Source organism: Plasmopara halstedii, assembly GCF_900000015.1.
Source record: "Plasmopara halstedii genome assembly, contig: Scaffold_3060, whole genome shotgun sequence".
Classification (NCBI taxonomy): domain Eukaryota; phylum Oomycota; class Peronosporomycetes; order Peronosporales; family Peronosporaceae; genus Plasmopara; species Plasmopara halstedii.
Window position 1 is genome coordinate 1,436,663 of NW_020189964.1, and position 13,385 is coordinate 1,450,047.

At 39.8% G+C, this 13,385-nt stretch overlaps 4 protein-coding genes across 4 annotated transcripts; 1 reads left to right on the top strand and 3 right to left on the bottom strand.

Annotated features, from left to right (window-relative positions):
• Positions 1-2,450: 2,450 nt before the first annotated feature.
• On the top strand, positions 2,451-4,595 carry PHALS_06800 (er degradation-enhancing alpha-mannosidase-like protein; the record flags this gene model as incomplete). The annotated part of the gene is made up of 1 exon (XM_024720152.1): positions 2,451-4,595. One exon carries the CDS (start codon positions 2,451-2,453, stop codon positions 4,593-4,595), a length of 2,145 nt encoding a protein of 714 aa, XP_024585379.1.
• Positions 4,596-4,768: 173 nt separating this feature from the next.
• PHALS_06801 (Cytoplasmic dynein intermediate chain) lies at positions 4,769-7,609 on the bottom strand (the record flags this gene model as incomplete). The annotated part of the gene is made up of 4 exons (XM_024720153.1): positions 4,769-5,691; positions 5,764-6,888; positions 6,965-7,040; positions 7,109-7,609. 4 exons carry the CDS (start codon positions 7,607-7,609, stop codon positions 4,769-4,771), a joined length of 2,625 nt encoding a protein of 874 aa, XP_024585380.1.
• Positions 7,610-7,663: 54 nt separating this feature from the next.
• Positions 7,664-11,148, bottom strand: PHALS_06802 (agc protein kinase; the record flags this gene model as incomplete). The annotated part of the gene is made up of 4 exons (XM_024720154.1): positions 7,664-10,249; positions 10,309-10,389; positions 10,449-10,849; positions 10,920-11,148. 4 exons carry the CDS (start codon positions 11,146-11,148, stop codon positions 7,664-7,666), a joined length of 3,297 nt encoding a protein of 1,098 aa, XP_024585381.1.
• Positions 11,149-11,415: 267 nt separating this feature from the next.
• On the bottom strand, positions 11,416-12,316 carry PHALS_06803 (Phytanoyl-CoA dioxygenase; the record flags this gene model as incomplete). The annotated part of the gene is made up of 2 exons (XM_024720155.1): positions 11,416-12,017; positions 12,082-12,316. 2 exons carry the CDS (start codon positions 12,314-12,316, stop codon positions 11,416-11,418), a joined length of 837 nt encoding a protein of 278 aa, XP_024585382.1.
• Positions 12,317-13,385: the final 1,069 nt, after the last annotated feature.

Sequence of the window (13,385 nt, forward strand, 5' to 3'; positions counted from 1 at the left end):
ACGACACGAACCTTTTCCTACCTCCAATTGACCCATAGGTCATGTTTTTTCATTCACGCCATGGTAAGAATGAGATTATAGCTTGAATCTAGTATAGGATAGACATTGCTCTACTTATCAAAGTTCCCGGAACCCAGTTGAGGACAGAAATAAAGTCCGATACTATTGCGTGCCTCGTCGCAGAATGCACGTTTTCGTGGTATGTCCAAGTCTCCGCTTACTGGATTCTATTTTGGAATAATCATGCGTTCTTATTTGCATTATACTTAATTGCACGGCGCATGTAAATCGAGCAGAATTTACCACGGCTTCTAAGTAATCCGGGAAAGCGACAGCTGAAAAGCCTTGACTGTGAGACCCACTATTTTTAAAGAGACTCGATTCTTTGAGAGCTGGGTCTTTTTGACAGCGACCGCCATTAGGTACAGAAAAACCTGACACATTCTCAGTTGATCGCCTGCATCTGCTAGAATTTGACGTTTTCCACAAAGGGATCGTCTCCCGTCCTTACGCTGACCCCTGTTTTTCGTACGTCTTAGCCAGAGTGGAGGGGGACACAAAAGGTGAGGATGTTCTGTACAACCGCAAATGAAAACCCGCGGGTTCGCAAAACTGTGTAGCAATATCGCTTTCTCAGTATGGCTAAGGTTCATCCTGACGCCATAGGTGCTCAAGCATGCAGGTCCCAAGACGATTGAGAGAGCGTTTCCTCTCGTTCAATGGAACGGCTATACCGTTACGTTTTCCTTTCCAAAAGGCGAGGCCGGCATCAGTTCAGCAAAGATCGACACTGCAGCAGGACTGCCGTAGCTCTTTGCTTAGAGGAAGCCAAGCTAAGGTCACCGACCTTACTTTCTATACTAGACCAGTATGAGTGTAGCGAAGCGCAATCCGCTAACTCTCAAAGTATCCGCAGTCTTACCCGAGGCAAATATACTCTAACGTTCAAAATCCAAACTGTATTTCTTTTGGCTTTTATGCGGCAGAGCCGCCTATATCTAAATTTATAGGTTAGATTCAAATAGTAAGCCAATTAAAATGCATAACCACTGGCAGTCCAGCCACGTTGTGGCACATCATCTTGCGTAACTCACCCCTTCTTACCATGGTACGAGTAACACCGTTAGAGACACCATCAGTGTACCTTCCGGCCGTGGTCACTCCCCGAACCGCGGCTCTCGAATCCAGGCCACCTCGAAGTGTTTTGGGTGCGGCAAATCAGGGCAATGCTGGGCCGTTTTCCACGTGCCAGCGACCATACACGTAATCGCAGCCAGTGCCTTCGAAGAGGATCAGACACAATTTTTAGCGATAAGAGTTCTTAAACTCGGGGCATAGTCAACTACTTCTCGACTTTCTTGGCGGCTGAGCAAGAACTTCAATTACCCTTGTATGCCTGTTTAGGCGGTGCAAACACCCGCGTCATTTGTCGCTTCAAATCATTCAAGTTGATTAAAACTCTTGACTCTCGAACTGCGCCTTAGTTCATTCTTGCGCGCGGTCTTCTAAATTCGACACCACAAGCTCGACGCGCTGTTGCTCCAATTCGAGTCTCGCCAATTTGATGGCCATTTTATCCAATCCCCCCTAGAGGAAAGATTTCTTCGTCCCGGCTTTCAAAGTCCTGGCCCCACGATCAGTGACCTCACTGGGGATACCCTTTCACCGGTGCCTGTTAGGGCAAATCCTACCAGCGCATTTAGAAAGCTTATGGTACTTCCAGGCAAGTCATATTTGGCTCCAGCCCTTTGGTCGCCATTATACGTTGTCTTGACCAAAATACAGAATCTTTGTCTAGTTATGGCGGAGGCGAAAACTCGAACATTTCATGTCCCATCCTTTGTAAGAATTTTCACGCACGACTCGGCCGTGGAATCAAATACAATGCTATCAAGCGCGACGGGGTTGCCGTGCAATTTGCACAGAAGAGACTTTGATTTGAAGATTCCGCTTCAACAAACGCACGGCACGCTTCGACTAATAGCGGAGCCTGGAACCTCTGATGAAATGATAATTTCAGTAGCACCGACTTGACCAAGTTGAGCTTCGCGTCAAAACCTTGACAGTACTCATCGACAATTTCAAGTTACGCTTGCAAATTCGGGTTCGAGTTGGTAAGGAGCGTATTCTGGTCTGCCATCCAAATGCATAAATCTAGTAAGTAATCTACACGTTTTACCATATCTCATGATACTATCTTTATCACACCACATAATTATAGTACCTATCTATTCTTACCACTTGTGTCCATACTATTTCCAGCGATAGAAAGCCAGTCCATGATTTAACTGAATACATCATCACGGGATGGACAGCAAACATCCTCAAACGTGTAGTCACAAGCATTCAGATCATTCAAACGTGAATTTACCACCAAAGTGCATCCAATGCATCAACATTATTTCTATCTATTACTATTCGTTCATTTCCTTGTGCTTTCTTCAGCTCTCATGCATGACTCTGAACGAAAATTTCTTCAGCAACAAGCACGTGACATGTTCTACCATGGATATCGCAATTATATGGAACATGCATATCCTTGGGATGAATTAAAACCTTTAAGTTGTTCAGGAAGACGGTGGGATCGTCGCGAACGTGGTGATCTTGATGATGTATTGGGAGGTTTTTCATTAACACTTATCGATTCACTCGATATGTTAGCAGTGCTTGGAGATCGAGATGAATTCAAACGAGCGGTACATCTTGTTATTACTACCGTATCCTTTGATCGAAATGTGACTGTATCAGTCTTTGAGTCGACTATTCGAGTTATTGGTGGACTTTTATCAGCACATATGTTAGCATCTTCAGAATATTTTGGTATGATGGATGATCATGACTATCATGGTGAACTTCTTGACTTAGCTGTAGATTTAGGTCAAAGGATATTACCAGCATTTGAAACACCTACAGGTTTACCAGTTCATCGTGTTAATTTACAGCGTGGTGTGCTTTTAAGTGATCGAGCTGCTAATGTTACATGTCCTGCTGCTGCTGGTTCCTTACTTGTCGAAATGGCTTACTTGTCACGTTTGTCTGGAGATCAACGATTTGAAAGACGTGCAAAAGAAGCAGTGGTTGCAATTTGGGAACGACGATCGGAATTAAATTTGCTTGGAAGTGCCATTGATGTTGGATCAGGTGAATGGTTATATGCTTATGGAGGCATTGGAGCCGGTTTAGATTCATTCTTTGAATATTTACTTAAGTATTATCTTATAAGTAATGACTTGCAATGGTTTACAATGTTTAATGCAAGTTATCATGCTGTTGAAACCCATGTCAAACATGATCAAGTGTATCTGGAAGTTAATATGAATCATGGAAAGAATCATATTAGTACACGTCGTGTATCAGCTTTACAAGCATTTTGGCCTGGACTTCAAGTACTTTTTGGTGATGTCTCGGGTGCTATTCGTTCACATGAAGAAATGTTTTCACTTTGGGATGAATATGGTGCTATGCCTGAACTTTTCGAATTAGCACCACATGGAAAGTCAAGACCTGGTTATCGTGGGACTGTCATTCATTGGGCACGTACATCTCCACTTCGTCCAGAATTAATTGAAAGTACGTATCATTTATATCAAGCTACAAAAGATCACAAGTATTTGAAAATGGGACGACAAATACTGCAAGATATTCGTCGTGTCTCAAAAGTTCCATGTGGATATGCTGGTGTGGGAAATATTCATACACTTGACGTTGAAGATCGTATGGATAGTTATTTTCTTTCGGAAACAGCAAAGTATCTTTACTTACTTTTTAGTGATGATCCTGATGTCATTGTACCATCATCAGTACAACACAAGAATGATACTTGTACTCTAATGATTGATAAAAGAGAGAAGATCACGACTTGTATCAACAATTCCACAACTTCGACTAGACAAAAGAATAAACCATTGAAAGCAGCTGATGTTGTATTTAGTACAGAAGGTCATATCTTGATACTTGACTCGCATTTATTTCGAGGATCAATTAAGCAGAAAGCAAGTGATGTTTCAAAGTGTGAAATTGGAAAAATACAAACTTATCTACGCAATATGGAACTCGAAGCAGCAAGACAAAGTGAAAGAACACGTTCTGTCATTCCTGTTGGAGTAGCTATACGTGTAAAGAATGTGCATCTCATGACATTTGTAGCTTCTCCTGCTTCATTTGGTCTTCAAGTCACAACATCATCATTTCTCGAAGCTCCATTGCTTCTTTATCAACAAGAAATTCATGATGCATGTGGATCAATAAACTCTAAACTTGTACATGGAATGATTGTGATGGTATCTCGTGGTTCATGTTCCTTTGCTGAAAAAGCTATTCGATTACAAACTGCTGGAGCTCTGGGTGTTCTCGTAATTAATTCAAAAGCAGCTTCAAGTCGATTGGTAAAACGTCGATATTCACTAGCTGATGATAGACGTGGATTAGGAAAACATGTAACTATTCCAGTTCTTTTGATTTCTCAAGAAGATGCAGTGCAATTACAACGTCGTGTTGATGAGAAATGGGTTCAACGTGATATTAGAAAGAAAAGTGATGAAGATAAAGGGAAAAGAGTCAAGTTGATTGCTTCATTATCTCCGTGGCTTTATTGAGAGAAAGAGAGGAACTCTTGAGTTTACTCGAGGTATTGAAATAATGAATTTAGATACTGTACAAATGCATTTTGTTGTTAGATTTATATTTTGAAGTGGAATATCTGATAATGTATAACCTTCTATAACGGATACAAAGTAAACAATTCTCTTTTAGAATTTTACTTGCCAAATCACCGTTTTGACGTTTCAAGTCCCATTTCACGACAAAATTCAGTCTCCATTTGTTGAAAACTGTCAATTGTTCCAGTACTTGTTGCATCAATCTCTTTCTCCGAACTTCCACTCTCTGTTCCAAATACAGTAACGTCATCACCAGTTTTCTGTCGTACATTTATTGTCCCATCCACTTTACAATCATTCCGTCCAGTTCTCATGCGTTCACTTTCCCGTTTAAAGTACATTTCCATTGCTCCACGTTCGCCACTTGCTGGTCTTGACAAAACTCGTGGGATTTCTAAAATGTGTAAATTTCCCATTTGATCACCAACTGCAACAAGTTGTTGCTTCATATTCGTTGTACCAAGTGGTACCGGACCCGTGGTACGTCCACGTGCACCAGTGGCACTTTTTGTTGCTTTTGCACGATTCGTCACAGTTCCAGTACCAGTGGCATTAATTGTACCACCAAGTGGATTATTACTTGGTACAATTTGAGAACGAAACTCCATTGATGTTAGAGCACAAGCTGTGATTCCAATTAAAAGACTCGATCGATGCGATTGATCCATAAAATCCCAAATTTCGAGATTTCCATCCGCTTTTCCAAGAAAAAGGACACCAGGACGAGTGGGTGAAAATGCAACACATGTAATAGATGACTGTGTGAGAGGTGACACAAACATAGGACCATTTGTTGCATTTGCAGTATCTTTTGCACTTTCGTCAATTGGATGTGAAACATCCCAAAGATGAAAATGGGTTTCACTTGCTGTCAAAAAGATAGTTGGAAAAAATGGGGATGCAAAAAGACCAAAAATTGGACGAGTATGGTCACGACATAACCATTGCACATACTCGACATTTCGATTGTCTCCTCGCCCAATATCGTCATTTTTACTGCCATTTCCTCGTAATAAAGCATGAGGGCGCCAATCTACATAGACGAATTCGCCTTCTTCAGTACCACAATAAAATTTGCTTGTAAGTGACAATCGACTTTCACTACCATTTTTACTTTCTTCGTGATTTTTTTCAAGCCAAATTGATTGTAGTGCCAATTCCCCAGGACCATCGGGTTTTGTCAGAGTAATTGAATAAATGGGTACAAATGGCACATCAAATGTGCCATCTTTTGACCCACTTTTGTCAACTTTCGAACGAATTGAATGACCATATTTGGGATCTTTAAAACGTAAATCCCAAAACAACACTTGTCCATCAGCACTAATTGTCACAAATTGTGTCACAGTATCAGAATTGGGTGAAATCACAATATGGCCACGACTATTTATTTCGACTCCAGCTGGTAGCCACTGTAGATCAGCAACAGGTCGACGATGACTAACGTCAATATACGATACATAAAGTGGTTTCACAGGTGTCGCTTTGCGTGTATCATTTCTCATAGAGGACGAACTATCTGTCGTTGACGTTTTTGGTGGTTTTGTATTTAAAAGAATCGATTCCATTTTCAAAAAATCCCATACGAGCACTTGACCGTTATATAACCCAGCCGCGACAATATGTGGAGCTGTTGGGTTAAATCGCATTGTCATAACATCTTGCGGGGATTCCAGCATAATTTGGGGATGAATTAGGTCCACAAAGTTCCAAATGAGAATATATGAGCTTTCAATAGTATCAAAAAGATCAAGACGTTTAGCAAATGATGCATTTGTTGTTGCTGCTACTGCAACAATCCCATATCGTTTTGGATGCCAATCAATTGCTCGTAATGTCTTGTTTTTACTATAAACGAGATCCGTAAAACTTCGTAACTCTCGCATCCCATTTTCATGAGTTTGAGTGTTTATCAAAGTGTCCTCTTCTTCCAATAAATGAGCAAATGGGTCTAAAAACACATCAAGTGCCTCATTTTGCTGCAACACTCGCTCAATTAATGGCAAAACACGTGTTAAAAATTCGTGCATCTTATCACTCTCCATTTCAACTTGACATTGCGCTGTTGACAGAATCATTGGCTCATATTGAAGTGCACTATTAATTGACCGAAACCAACTCGTTTGGGTTGAATTGTCCACTAATGGCAATGTGCATTGAAGACCCACATCTTGTTCAGCCCGAATTAATTCGTAATTTGGGTCTTTATGCTGTCGCCACTCCACAAAACCTAAAACCAAAGAATAGAATTCGTTTTACTAAAAAAATGATGCAAATTGCGTCAAAATTGCGTCAAAATTGCGTACACTGATCTGCATCCCGATCGCTAAATTTGTACTCAGCATTCAACTCGTCAGATATTTTTGTGACTGACATTGCAATCTATAAAAAACACAATACATAATTAACTCCACGTCCGAAATCGAAATATCTAAATTTGAAACTTTTACCAAAGGACGAGTAGATCTGATATTTAGCCCAAGGACTTGTTCATACGTCTCTCGTATTGTAGGTGAAGACCAAGGACGTGTTAGTATTGGTTTGTCTTCATATACAATCATCGAAATATCAAACTCATCAACGTCATCGCTTTTGTCTTTCTCTTGTATCTCCACATGATCTTTCTCTCGATATTTTAGCTGCTCCAGTTGACTTTCAAATGCTTGTTCAGTCAAACACAATAACCAATTTTCACCATACTTTTCTTCTCGATCAGCAATGACAAGAAGATCATCTCCAAAAGTGATGTTACGAATTTCAGTACGAAATGTATGAAATGGACTCATAAAACCCACTTGAGCAATCTCATTCAATACATTTTGACGTGAAAAGATTCGATACTCCACAGTATCACGTAACCCACTTCCAGTTTTAAGTCCTAACGTTTCCATTTCACGCATTGATATCATTAAAGGACGTGTACCTTCAGGCGGAGTCTTGGAGTCTTTCATATTTCAAATATAATTAAAATCTTAAAAGATTCAACCCGACCTTTCAAGCCTTCTTTAAAATCTTTCGAGCCATTCGAGATCTTCATGACTCCAAGCTAAAGATTCAAAGAATGGCATTTCCATATTCCCATTTGAATCTACTTGATCGTACATGAACTTTGACAATGCTTGAGCATGTTCTTGATCAACGGTCTTTGATGCTAAGACAACCCAATCAATATCTTGAAACCATGGATGAGCACGAATGATAGATCCTCCATGAACAAGATCAACAAGACCTTGTCCACCTAAACGATCGTCTGGAAATGGATCAAGAAGCTGCTGAATGAGGTCACACGCTTCAAGTGATAAATTATCACATGGAAAAGTGACCAATCCTTTTCGATGTCGTGAGATCTTGGAATAGATAGCCATTGTCACATCTTTTTCATTTGTAAGTCGTAGTGTAGAATGTCTATCAGAGTCCGAATTTGTGTCCACTACTTTCATAAAAGCATTTTCTTTCTTTGTTTCAACCGAAAACGGTGTACGACCGCATAACATTTCGTAAATCAGGATTCCAAGCGACCAAAAATCGACAGTACAAGTGTGACCACGTGCTGAGATCATCTCTGGTGCCATATATTCCGGTGTTCCACAGATGGTATACGTTCGAATCTCATCTGGCAATCGTTTCATATGTCGAAAGTCATGGAGTAAAAGATAACCATGTATATCAATACCAATCGTTTCACTACTAAGATTGCGATAAGCGTAATCACCTTGATGCATATACTCAAGTATCAACAAAATCTGTGCTGCAAAACAACGCACCGTTGCTTCATTTGTAAACCGACCAGTTGGTTCATCACTAAGCATCGTAGCCAAGTCTGTAATCATCACAGTATCAAAAGACAAGTATAAAGCACATTCATCGCGCCAAGTTGCTACCATTTCAGGAAGCAACGGTGTCTTAAGACGTAAATTTTTATGACTAATGACATATCGTGCAGCTTCATCACCACGACGATCAAGTGCAATTTGTTGAAAGGAAAAGACGTGAAGAGTATAGAAACGTTTGATATCGTGAATACTTTGATATAATGCTAAAAAGCCAAAGTCAGTGGTTTGAACAACATAACAAAAGCGAAGATCTTGCAATTGAAGAATTCCAACAACCGTAGAACGTCGTGACAAATGGACCACTGGACTAAAAATTAAATTCTTTACAGCAGTCTCAAAATTATGTCGAGCTTCACGTTGTAAACGATACGTTTCAATCATTTCTTGCAACGATCCAAGAACTTCTTCAAACTCACGTCTTTCAACTTGCAATAACTTTGTTCGACCTACAGAAATGACATTTGCAGCTCGTGGTGCATCATTTAAAAGTGCACGTTCACCAAAGTATTGATTCTTTTTTAAACGCAAGACTTCTCGAGCAACTTTTGGATTAGTAGCAGGTTCTTCCCATATTGTGCACGTCACAGCTCCTTCTTGAATTACGTAAAATGTATGACCAACATCACCTTGATTAATAATATAGTCACCGTCTTGATACACAACTTCAGTAAGATTGTTCGCCAAGCGTTCAAGCTGAGCTTTTGTAAGTGATTTAAGTACATCAACTCGTTTAAGCGTTTGAACGAGTACAGACGTTGGTGCTTTCATAAAAACGCGTCGAAATGCACGACAATCAATAGCCCAAAGAACACCTTCTGATAATGCTTTAACAGAAGAAGATCGTGGACTATTATGCATTAATGCAAGTTCACCAAATGACGCTGGTTGTAAATTGTCGTATTGATCGGGAGTCACACTGGGTTGAGTGTATGTGTGTACAATACTTTCCAGACCTCCATCCTCTCCACGTACACTAACTTGATAGTCTCCACATTCAACGATATAAAATTTGTCACCAACATCACCTTGTCGTATCACTAAATCTCCTTCCCGAACAAGAATGCGTTCCATGACTGCAAAAATATCATCTTTCTGAGCTTGTGTAAGCTGTCGAAACAACCAATTATTTCTTGTTAAGGCTTCAAGTAAACGCATCTCACTTGATGACTTTGGTATCGCGTGGTCACTCACACGATATGCTAAGTCTTCATCTTTAACAAGCTCAGCCATATCCTTTCGCATCTGTGCCCGACGTTTTTCTTTCGACATTCCACGACGTACAGGACGAAGTTGTTGTGCAATTTCTTCTTGACTGCTTTGTCGTGGAATTCGTTTAAAGCTTAAAGTCTTTCGTTCAAGTAATGTTTCAGCTGTCGTGACCTCTTCATTAAGATTCAAATAAACACAAATGATAGTAATATCATCCGTACGTAATTCATACGTTAACCATAAACGATAAGACTCTGCAACTATCTTGTGACAAGCTTCCAAAGGATCTTCATATTGTGCTACCATATCTACAACTGCTTGACTTGTTAAAAATTCAAATACACCATCACTAGCAATCACAAGAAATCGATCATCCGTTGTAATCTGTAGTGACGTAATTTCAGGAATTCCAATCACTCCAAGTGTTTCTGCAATTTCATCACCAATGCTACGTGTAAAAGCTGTACCAGGAAAAGCACCAAAAGGAGACCAAATTCGCGGTGGATCGCCATCTTCATCTACTTGATCGTTTAAATTGGCAGCCCAATTCTAAATGTACAAATCATTTTAATTCAAATATCTTTCTGAAAACATTAAATCAAACTTACATCATGTATAGGAGCAATTCCTTCTAGCTGATCCATTGTAAGCACACGAGCTCCAAATTTCTTTACACGTTCACGTTCATCCTATTTAAAAGCGTACAAATTAGAAAAAATGCACAGACATCATGAAAAAGTATCCGTACTGTTCGATAAGGAGTTTGATCAACAGATAAAGGTTGTGCAAGTAAAGTTCCGTCATTCATTGTCCCAATAATTGCTCGAGAGTCCCCAACATTTGCAATATGAATTGTTTCACCGTCTAAAAACATACAAATAGCAGTTGTTCCACTCAAACTATCATCAATACGTGATGCATGTAAACGAGCATTTGTTTCTTCAAAAGACTTTGAAAATGCATCAAGAAATGAACAAGTTTTCTGTTCAAGAATTCGAACGAGTCTATCCGGACATTCGTTGCGTACAAACGATGCACACAAATCACCCGTTGTACCATGTCCATCAAACACTCCAAAGTACATTTTAGAAGTGTCTCCCATAAAAGCTGGAACGATCGTACAACAGTCTTGATTTGGTTTATCCAAAGCTAAATACAAGAAAGAATGACAAAGTAAAGTAATTGATAAGATTGAAAGATATAGAAATTTCTACTTTACCATCAGGATAATAACCACGTTGCGATACAAAAGCGTATTGTATATTGAGCTTTGACGTTACTTTCGTCTTGATAGTTTTTGGCGAGCAAACTATACGAGAATTAATTTGATCTTTTGTAAGAGGTGATCGTACACCTTTTGAAGGAGTTGATGCAGTTGTGTGAACAAGTGTTTGAGGTACAATCTTCGCATCATCATGAACTTGGACGACAGAAGCACCACATCCCATGATCAAAGCTACAAAGTTCGTGCTGTGAGCTTTGAACTCTTCACAACTTGTACGTTTACAACTTTAAGTCTTCCAAATTTAGCTTAAGATTTGAAAATAGATTAATACATCAAACAAAATCTTAATTTAGACGCACAAATTCCAACAACTTGGGTTTAACGATTAGCACAATTGTTAGACAAAAAAATCCCAGTTCTTTTGTCTTTTACAAATAAATCACTCTAGAGATAGCAAAATCAACGCTATAGTATTGAATTTATCTAGTTATTATATATCTAAAGCATCGATTATAGCCTTCTCCACGGGACTGTAATTCTCGTCTACACGATTCAAGTTCATTCTATGATGCAGCTTTACATTTGGATTGCACATAATACGCACAGAATCCACTCCCTTTTGTCCTAAATTCTTGCTACGAGCATGTAACAAAAACGGATGCACCAACATGACATCACCAGCCTTGCCATTCACTTCCACCACATTCTGATGTTCAAACTTTCGAGCCTCATGACTCACAGCCCCACCTTTCATTCCTCGCGGTTCATTCACTGCCAATAATCTTGCAACATTCTTATGTGATCCAACAGATAATGCTGTACCACCTTCACCAGGATTAATGTCTGTAAAGAGAAAGATTGCCACAAGTCCAGATTCCTTGCTATCAATGTGGTGCTGATACGATGCACCATCGACATGCCATTTCCCAGCAGCATCCCATGGTGGCTTTGATTGTTCTGGAAAAGTAATCATCCACCATCCAAGACCAAAATCTTCCCATCGACCCTGACCGCAAATTTGATCAATTGCGCTTTTCAGACGTCGAGTCAGCACGTCATCCCACACAGGGTTATTCTCCACGGTGTATAACTCTAGTCAATAGAGATATTATAAGTAAACATCATCTATTCATTTTCAAGATTAGAGACGTCGCACCTGGAATGCCGTGCCTTTCCACCCAAGTAGACGGATCCTTTCCAATTCCATCTTGTGCGAGCCGCTCCCAGATTAATTCTCGACATTTTCGCGCTGTTACTGGTGTAAAAGCTTTACGAAGCAGTACAAATCCATCATGAATGAATGATTTGATTTCTTCTTGATCAAGAGGAGATGAATCACACACGATTCGTGGTTTCTTGGCAGTCTTGTTTTGACTATGCGATCGTTTCATGAAAGGAAGACGTATAAATTCAAATTCTGACAAGTTTTTAATGCAATGATTGGATATTATTAGAAGTACTGTGAAATTTGCTCATGCTCTGGTAATTGCGAGAAACAGCTCTCCAGCACATGAGTTTACACTGTAGCACGAATGACCGCTGCTCTTAAAAGATGAATTAAAAATCTGCTTTTTGAAGCTGATTTGAGTCGTAATGCCATGTTCTCTAAACTCTAAACTGTAACCGCTTGGAGCTTGCACCGAAATCGCTTTTGCACTCTAGCAAAGGTGGAATCATGACTCATCAAAGTTTCAGAAAATGAGTAATGCGTGACACCTATCGTTGTTGACTCGCACTCGATCCAGAATGTTTTCAGACTCACAACTTCATTGCTGGGCGGGATCTCAGCCACTCATAAAAATGTATCTATGGTGTCGTCCAGACCTGCAACACATTTTAAATTTGTAGTCTTGCAGGTTTATACACTGCATCATGCCTAAGGAAGCAAGAGGGAGTCTGCCAATACTTCCTGAGGACGACACTCTACGCTATGATGGAATTTTTCCCAGATACTAGCAGTAAATCAATCTTGTGTCATATCATCTTATGATCTGCAATCAATATAAAGCATAAGACCCTATCCTACACAAAATTAGAGCCTTATTCATGAGCAATCAGTTGCAAAAAAGTACTAATGTCGACTCAAATTCAGTGTTTGAAATACATCTGTGTGTCGAAGGTTTTGGGGCACATGATGTAGTCTCGCCTCATATCATCGGTCCTAAACGGACATGTACCTTGACATTTTTTGATATGATGGGAAAGGATGGTGCGGCACACTCGACATAATTCTTTTCAGTAGAGAAATGATATCTTTGCTAGCTTTAAAGTTCACTCTGTTACGCTGTTTTTCTTGACTTCACCGAGCTCTCATCGCTTTTGAACCAGAATTTAATGCGATATTAATCAAAAAGCTGGAGCTTCAGTTAGAAACGATCAAAGAACGGTCAGTAATAACCCAGCTAAATGCGATGCCCTCCGAATATATCGACTTAGTCTGTAAAGCGCAGACTCTGGTAT